The sequence below is a fragment of the Bidens hawaiensis genome, unplaced genomic scaffold (assembly GCF_021521415.1).
Source record: "Bidens hawaiensis isolate Kalapana, Puna unplaced genomic scaffold, B.hawaiensis_p1.1 tig00020640_1, whole genome shotgun sequence".
Lineage (NCBI taxonomy): Eukaryota > Viridiplantae > Streptophyta > Magnoliopsida > Asterales > Asteraceae > Bidens > Bidens hawaiensis.
In genome coordinates, this window is record NW_027493155.1 from 142,361 (window position 1) to 151,337 (window position 8,977).

General features: G+C 37.5%; 1 protein-coding gene and 1 long non-coding RNA gene across 3 annotated transcripts; one reads left to right on the top strand and one right to left on the bottom strand.

Moving 5' to 3' along the window:
- The first annotated feature begins 4,055 nt into the window (after nucleotides 1-4,055).
- Nucleotides 4,056-4,889, top strand: LOC143561208 (uncharacterized). Its single transcript, XR_013140267.1, has 2 exons — nucleotides 4,056-4,244; nucleotides 4,324-4,889. It is a non-coding gene; the product is annotated as an uncharacterized LOC143561208 (long non-coding RNA).
- A 1,623-nt stretch (nucleotides 4,890-6,512) lies between these two features.
- Nucleotides 6,513-8,667, bottom strand: LOC143561209 (uncharacterized). Of its 2 annotated transcripts, XM_077049337.1 has the most exons (4): nucleotides 8,254-8,666; nucleotides 7,714-8,048; nucleotides 7,150-7,271; nucleotides 6,513-7,101 (listed from the first exon to the last, which is right to left on the bottom strand). In XM_077049337.1, the coding sequence occupies exons 1-4, from the start codon at nucleotides 8,336-8,338 to the stop codon at nucleotides 6,816-6,818; spliced, it is 828 nt and encodes a 275-aa protein (XP_076905452.1). In that variant the 5' UTR covers nucleotides 8,339-8,666; the 3' UTR covers nucleotides 6,513-6,815. The 2 variants fall into 2 exon arrangements, with proteins under 2 accessions (XP_076905452.1, XP_076905451.1); XM_077049336.1 differs by having other exon boundaries at nucleotides 6,513-7,271; nucleotides 8,254-8,667.
- Nucleotides 8,668-8,977: the final 310 nt, after the last annotated feature.

Genomic DNA, 8,977 nt, shown 5'->3' on the forward strand with positions numbered 1-8,977 from the left:
AAATGAAAATTTTCATTTTTAAATTGTATATTTAACTGCTATTCGCTATGAGTTTTCATAACGAATAGAGTTCATTCACTATCTATACTGATAACGGATGAGGGTCACTCATTCTTCATTGCATAACGAATAAGCTAATTCGATATCATCATTCGCTTCCGCTACACTAATAATGTATGACCCCATTCGTCATTAATATTGATACCGAATGAAGAACGAATCCTATTTGATTCGTTATAAAACTTAACTTATTGCTCATTCCCATTCATTAATTTTGAATTAACGGATGGGTCTATTCGTTTTTCTGGGAATGCGTGCAAGTCTTCTTCTATATAATGAACTGGAGGTGAGTGAATCGGCTCATTCGCTCACCTCAATTACAGCAAAAACATAGAAACCTCTTGCAAATTTTTCTCAGAAAATCATCATTCACCAAATCAATTGTTATTAATATCTTTAGAATTATAAGGTAAATCCGACTCAAACGTGATGAATTTCGTTAAAATTCATCCATGTTTGAGTCTTTAATTGATTGTTTTAATAACCGGTTTACATAAAGAACTGACAATCAATTTTAAACTGTAGATTAACTTAAATGGGTGATAATAGTTGATTATCGATGATTATACGAGTTCAATAATACTCATGCTTCATCGATTCATCGTCATACATTTTTTATAGCGATTTGAATGCATGTTTGACCGTCCGTGTTCTTATTTAAGTTTGACTTTGACGAAGTGAGGTAAAAATTGATAAGTATTAGTGTCGAATCGTTAATGTATAACGAATAGCTGCTCATTCGTGTTAAAATGAACACTTCCGTTAAACACTCATAACAAATAAGCATCATTCGTGTCATTATGTAATGAATGAATCTTCATTCGTTTCACATGCATGACGAATGAACTCATTCATAATATTTATTCTTTCGTTAAGTTGACGATAACGAATGACACTTGTAACCATTTCAAACAGAATTCAATTTATTTAAGTATAAGTTGAAATTGTGTTTTTAAGTTAAATGTTTGTTTTACTGATCTTCGGGTTTGTGTATTTATAGCAATGACCGATGAGATTATTCAAGATGCTCCTACTGTCAATCCATAACCTGCTGCTCAAGAACAAGCCCCAGCTGCTCCTATGTTGTCGTTCGATAAGAAACACAATATTTGTGCATTCGTACAGGATATATTTGCCGATCAGGACATCTTTGGCGATATTATTACATTTCTACGCCGATCTAGGATTCAGTACGCTATAACTGCTGATCTACCTGTCCATTTCAGTGTAATCCAACCATTTTGGAATTCGGCAAGATATGTGGAGTCCGAGAATCATATTGTTGCTGAGATCAACAAGACGACGATCACAATCACTCCGGTGTAATACGTCGAGTGCTACAATTTTCTGACAACATGGACCTTCCATGGGAATTCGATAAGGAGCTAATACGTGGTTTATTTCGGCGATTGTTTTATTCTGGAGACCTTGACCGTTCCCAATACAACAAGGCATACTTGTGTGCTCCGTACAAGTACCTACTACATGTATTGATACATTTCCTTGGGGCACGTAAGGGTGGCTTTGACGAATGTCTAATTATGCTTCAATCCATATTCGTTGCTCTTATATGGAACAAACCGTTCAAGAAGAATTGTTCGGTGAAGAATCGTTGGAGCAAGTTTTTAATGTATCCACGATTTGTGCTGCTATTTATTCAGGATTTGATTCCTGATCTGGTGATTGATCGGGCGTTACAAGATGATGTGTTGGAATTATAACACACTGATACAATGAAGAGAATGAATACGTATCATGGTAAAGCACCAGAAGATTGTCCGAGAACCAAGAGTTTGATTGGACACTTGGCTAATCCGGCTGATGATTGTCCTTCTAATGATCGTTTGATCCATGATGATTCGGATTCTGAACATGAAGAGGGACCAGGTGGGAACGATGGTGGTGATGATGACGGTGGAAATGGGGGTGACGGACGACGTGTTGACGTTGAGGAAGCAATCTCATATGCTGCTTAACGAAAACGTAAGGGCATGGAAACACTACAAGATCAACCTCCCAAGCGTCGTATTAGGCATGGTTCGGGAGTGGAGATAAATCCACAGGTGCTTAGGTCGGCTGCGTAACAACAGCCGGAGGTGTCGCTTACTGTTAGCACCCGGCACTTACTTTGACGACGACTGTGTCATCCGATCCAAGGCTTGGCTCAATTCCTCAATCTGTTTTATCTCAAATGCCAATGCCTCATGCACCATCAACGGTGATTAATCCTACACCTACAATGATGCCGACACAACCTTCGGCTTTATCATTTATAAGAATCAGCCGTCCACAAGGTCCAGTGCAGCCACTACCAGCTTCATTTCATGCCTTTTCACCTACACAACAAATGGATATGCTTTTCAGTTTGATTCATTTATATGAGAATCAAAATGGCGGCTGATCATCAATTTCAAGAACAAATGATGACGAATCAACGTCGTCTGATGGGTATGTCTCATACTGTCAGAAGGAGACAAAGGAGCTGCATGATATTGTTGCGGCTCAGGTGGTGAAAATGAAGGAGAAATAGAACCTTATTGTTCAATTAACCTGCAAAGACGACGCGTTAAAGAAATTGAAGAACGATGATGAAAATAAGGATCCTGATGCTGTCGGTGCAGTGCAAGTGAGCCCAAACAAGCTCACGGCTCATCAAGTGTAGATACTAGCAGTGGTGGTGGTGGTGATGACAATGATCGGCAGATAGTCGTTTATCAAGATACGAACAATGTTAAGCCTATCGAGTCGATCAAAGCTAACACCGTGTTATTTATGGATTATAAGGTTGGTGTGGTGATGAGTACCGTCAACGCTGACGAGATCGAGAAGGGTGAATTTGTTGATCACGCCCTTTCTCGTGATCAAATATCTTTATTGTTGGGGTTGAACTATGAAGATATGGGCGCGTTGGAAGTTGAGGAAGATGTGGAGGTTGTGAACGATGAAGAAGTTTTGCTTAACATGAGTATTCCACACAGGAATACGTCGTATATTTATGGAGACGAGGAGATCGAGATCAAAGATGTGATGGCAGAAGAGTACCATGATTTGTATACACGATCAAATGTTGATCAAGGTGTTCCATCATTCACAGAAGAACATGTTAAAGCTGCTGAAGATCATCTTGAGAAGACAACAAAGAGGAAAGAGAAAGTATCGGCAAAGGGATCAAGCTTGTTGGATCCTGATGTTGAGGGTTGGTTTGGAAATCACAACAAGTCCCTGACTTCGAAGATCGTTGAAGCCTATCGATACGTTGATCAAGAACAAAAGTTGGATGTCAGTGCATGTGCCAAAGCAAAGCAAAAGACTATATTCAAAGCCGTGCAAAGTTGCAAACAGTCAAAGGTGACATCGTTTCTTGGTTATACGATTTGAAGTTAAGGGTTTGAATAATTAAGTGGGAGAACGACGTCCAGTATTTTCAATAAATTACTGACGCTCTCACTGCCGAGGTCGGACGTGCGGAAGCTCGCCAATTGGCCTTTCATCAACCGTGGTGGAAATCAACTAGTAGGATGGCTTCACCAACATCTGCTCTTTGAGGTTAACCATGGGTTTAAATTCTTTACATCGATGAGATCGATCCTCGTACTGGTTGGAGAAAGCTTGTTTTTAAAGTAAAGCCACCCACAACTATGAAGCGTGTACCAGTGAAGACCTTTCCGCAAGATCTTCATCTATCGTTCAATCGATAGTACTACGGCAACAGAGCATGCGAGGAGGTCATCTTGTTGGGTAAAGGGATGAAGACTAACTTTCTTCAAGTCATAGACCCAATGTGGCTCGTTAAATTATCCGAGACAGACATCGTGTTGCTGTTCAAGAACAAGATCCTCTTCTCCAAACATGAAGACTATGATCGGGCTATCCAATTCCAACGTGGTCGTCACCGTGGTCAGCTTCGCCATCAATTGCTTTGGGTAAATGCTTTCTTCCATTTATTAATTTCGTTATCGTTCTTTGTTCTGTATTCAGACTTATTGTTAGGGTTTTTCTTTTAGGTTTCTGCAATCCAGAGGAAGAAACATCATGTGCCTTAGGCAATTTTTTTTCTACAGCCTCGCTTATGTTCCCAAATTGTATTTGGCGTTGCCGGGTATCGATTCGGAACCCTTGGAGGCGCCGGTCAGTGATGGTGTGGTTATACGGTGGCAATTGGCTTTTGTGAACTGCTTCTGCAGGTTTATTTTTTTGATTTCAAATAACTCTTTATGCTGCTATTAGTTTGCTTTATTATACTTTAATCATCCATATTTGTAGATTTTGCTTAACCAAGTCCTAATGGAAATGGGGATAATACTAAACATGATTTTGTTTATTTTTAGATATTGTAGATCTGCAAACATATCTTCTAATATTCGTGGCAACTGAAAGTAATGGTTACTTAAAGATCTGCAAGCACCTTTTATGAACATAGCAATAATGATGATTATTACAAAATGGTCATAAATGAGTTTATGTTCCACAAAGTGTGCTGACAACTTTATGATCATGATCCTTTATTGTTGTCGGGATCTGATTCGGAACTCTTGGCGGTGTTGGAGTCAAGGTGGCCTTGTGCTATTGTGTTTGCCAACTGTTGTTTGTCGCTTACTAGCCCGCGACTTCACATAGTTACGTTTGTTTGCTTGGTTTGGTTGCTATGTGGTCTATTGTTTACTGGGGGCTTTATGGTTACCTATAGTTGATTTAATTGCTACCGGCTATGATGATCATGTATCTGAGCCTACGATGATTATCATCAATCGTTGCCGGGTTCCAACTCAGAACCGTTGGTAGCCAGAAAATTGTGTTCGCTGTCTTAGATACATATTAACTATATTATTGAACTATTTTCTCCCACATTTGTTTTGAATACTTTGTAAATGTTTTTACAGAATATGAATCTTTTGGTTAATAGAGATGCCTTTGAGCCGATTTCGTTGAAAAAGGCCTATGATGATAATATATCTTAGTCTATGGTGTTTTACTTTAAGGAACGTTTTGTAGCATTGGAGTTGGGTGACTTTATCGTTGAACATTCAAAATGACCGCTCCTGCGTTTTGGGTGGCTTTATCATTGACTATTAAAAATGACCGCCCCAGCAACGCGGGGTCAAAAAAACTTGTTTAATATAACACTCAACAATGACTCCGCCACACTATTACAGCAATATTAATTAGCATCACCATCACCACCTATCACCACCAGCACGCCACAATAATATGTTTTTCCAAACCACTGTCGTAATACCGTTCGCCCCCTAGATGTGTCGGATTTAGGTTTTGTGATGGGCGGCGACACACGGTTGAAGATTGCGATTGTTGTCGTGTGTGAGGGTGGAGGCAACGGTGATATGAGTTTTGTGTTGCAAGGTGTTTGGTGGGGCGTTGGCGGTGTTCACCGGATCCCGACAACGAGATGGTTTCCGGCGATTATCTTTTTCGACATGCCGGAAATCTTCTAGTCGAGAATGGAGAGCATTTTTGAGAGACTAATACTGATGGTAAATGTAATGTGAGCAACTTACCCATCGGTCCAAGCTTCACCACTTTCTTATATGAACGGAACGTGGCCTAGAGGGGGGTGGGGTAGAACCTTCTATTAGGTTTATTTTCTTGGGTTATTTTCTTTATTGTCTTATATCATTTTACTATGATTGTTTTTCAGTAATGAGTAATAAGGTATTTTGTTCGCTTTACATAAATTTAAATGAAGTTTGCCACATACAGAACTTCAATGAAAATTTTATGCTATGAGTTGGAATGAAGAGATATATAAAGAGCCTTAAAATCCATATAGGTGTGTTTTAGTTCTTCGTGTTCATGATATTGTGTTTTAAATTTGGATAAAATTTGGTGTTGTATTTAAATTCTGATTAAAATTTGATATAAAACACACCGTAATAGAGATTTTGAGGTCCATGTGTTTAATTTGTATTAAAATGTGATAATCATAGATTGATAATATTTCCAAATATAATATAACACACTAGACGATTATACTCTTTAACACATTTTTCTAAGCCTTTAAAATAAAATGCACCCTAAATTCAGTCAACTTTTCATCTTGACCATTGATTGATAAGATTCAGCCACCCAGATTTCTTCCTACACTTTTTAAACACTCTCATCTTTTTATAATAGGCCCTTCATATATATATATATATATATGTGTGTGTGTGTGTGTGTGTGTGAGAGAGAGAGAGGTGGAGAGAGCTGTTGAGATGGGGACCCACATTCACACACAAAAGCGCCGATCGTTGGAACGCCCCATGGCTCCGCGCCCCACCACCTAAGACGCCCTTTGGTGGTGTTCCGCGCCCAAAGGGCGCCCATTTTGGCCATCAAAGGCGCCCCATAATGGGTGGTCCCATAATTTAGCTATGTGAAAGAGGACAAGGACTCGATTGCGAATGCTTTTAGAGTCACAGGTGTCTTTTACTCTCATGACACAAAAACAGAGAAACTTCTTATAGAAAAAGAGCTATTTTTATTGCCATCCATCTCCAAATACAAGCAAAATATCCTACACAAAGATTGATCAATGCATAGAAATTTCATGGAATTTTTATCACTAATAGACACCTTTATAGAAACAACCATAAGGCTGTTTAATTCTAAACTCCAAAGAACCCTTAATTCCAAATATTGATCATAAATCTTTCACCCAAAAGACACTCTGAGGCGCAAACCAAAAGGGTTGATCTACAATGGCTTACCCTCAATTGGGAATCTATATCAAACAAAACATCCTTCAGTCATAGACAACTTTAAGGCCAAAGCCAAAAGGGTTGTTGATCTTCAACAGGGTACACTAAAGAACCATCATTCGTGTCAATATACGACTCGTAATCAACCTTTGGACACCTAAGAACCGTTAGATTATCTTCTTCCTCTTGGGAAAGATCCGATTGATTCTCAAACACGTTTGACGAGTCATAAGGCTCTAGAAATGAAGAATGGTTCCCATCCGGGCTATACGAGTCGATTATGTCGCTTTTTGCTGAAACCGAATTCGCATATTCTTGCTTGCAGATCACCATTTTTGGCTCACGGGTCCAAGTTTGAATTGAAATTGGATTTGGTTCTTGATCACTTGAATTTGTCCAAGTTTGAATTGAAATTGGATTTGGTTCTTGATCACTTGAATTTGTGGGAGATTCATTTGAAATTAAATCTTTTTCCCTTGTCCCCTTAATATTCAACTTTTCTTTGAGCATTTGCACCTATTTTTGGCAACAATAACAGAACAACCCACATTAGAATTAAAACGTTTAAACCAAAAAAGCATATAACTAAGATTATTATTCAAAACGACTTAGGGGGTTGTGGGATTTCTTATTTTAGCCTCCTAATCACTTATTGTCACGAGTCATAAATTATGAAAGTGTAACTTCTGACTTATCGCTCTTAACAACATTGAACTCATCTAAACACCTTATGACTAGCTTTTTAGAAAAGCTATAAGCTATAAGTTATAAAGAGGCTAAAATAAGGAATTCCAAACACCCCTTAATTAGTTTTGCTAATATAAATTTTTTTTTAGCAAAATTTAGTCTTTTTTTTATTTTTTATTTTTTTATTTTTTATTAAAAAAAATAGCGGCGCATCCTGTGTTGGGCGTTTGCTGTCCATGTAAACAAACAAAAAAACATTAATTAATGATACCTCTTGTTTCAATTTGTGATTGTGTTGTTGAAGACAATCAAACTCCAACTTGAGTTTCTCATAGCTTGAACTCAAAACCTCATATTCTTTTTCAAGTTGCTTCGTCTTGCATCGAGCTCGACGGTTTTGAAACCAAATCGCAACTTGTCTTGGCTGCAAATTGAGCTCTTTTGCAAGCTCAACTTTCCTCTCCTGTTCTAGCTTGTTGTCCTCCTCAAAACGCTTTTCAAGAAAATGAACTTGATCGACGGTTAACCGCCGTTTCTTCTCCGGCTGCCGGAAACACTTGTCATACTCCTCGTTGGAAACTGACTTCTTTGCATTTGTTTCTTCTCCTGTAAAGGGATTATTAATAAGAACCAAATTAGCAAAATCTAGAAAGATTTCAAGATTTTTATTTAAGTTTTTTTCTTTCTTTTAAAGTAATAATAATTAATTATAAGTAAACTGTAAACAAGCTGCGCTGTAACCCTTTTTGATAGCAAAACCGATGCTTCTAAAAATTACTTAAAAAAGAAGACAAAGGTTGTAAGTAATTACCATGAAAGGAATTGGAAACCCATGAAGAATCAAAGCCAAACTTTTGATTTTGAAGTAAAGATTCAAACACAACTCCACCTTCCATTTCTTTTATTACTACTTTTGGGAAATTCTTGTTTTTGACTTTTTTAATGGGTCAAAGTTAGATGATCATTGGTAGATGAGGCTTATGTCTAAAAAAGCAAGTGATTAAAATAACAAGCATGTGATTGTGAAGTGAGATCACACCCATGAATCACAACAGTCTGATTAGGGGTGTATGAGAAATTGAAACCATGCAAATGTGTGTTTTAGAGAGAGGAACGAAAGGATGGTGAGGGGGTGTGTGTAAGAGAGGGTGAGTGGTTTGTTTGATGAGCAAGAGCTTGATGGGTTTTATAAGAGAATCCAAAGATATTGAGAGAAAATGGGAGCTTAAAAGGATTTTTCAACTTTTCTACTTGATGACTATGTGAAGTCGCTACACTTGCTAAGTTTCTACATACATCATAAAAGATAATATATTTTATTCTCTAAACAAAAAGAGTTCCTCAATCTACTTCATAGCATTTAGAACATGTTTTATCTTTACCTTTTTAATTATAGTAAATAACACTATATTTTCTTTTCCATATATAATTAAATAATAATTTTATATATTTGTTATTATTTTTTATCTTTCCTTCACTAACAAACACTTTCAAATATATTAAAATATAAATAAAACATGAATAGTATTTCTCTA

Excerpts from the sequence above, each read along its gene's own strand:
- LOC143561209 (XM_077049336.1), bottom strand. The coding sequence starts at position 8,338 with ATGGAAGGTGGAGTTGTGTTTGAATCTTTACTTCAAAATCAAAAGTTT. Across the intron at positions 8,049-8,253 it reads GGTTTCCAATTCCTTTCATG|GAGAAGAAACAAATGCAAAG; the intron begins GTAATTACTTAC and ends ATCCCTTTACAG. Across the intron at positions 7,272-7,713 it reads ATCACAAATTGAAACAAGAG|GTGCAAATGCTCAAAGAAAA; the intron begins GTATCATTAATT and ends TGCCAAAAATAG.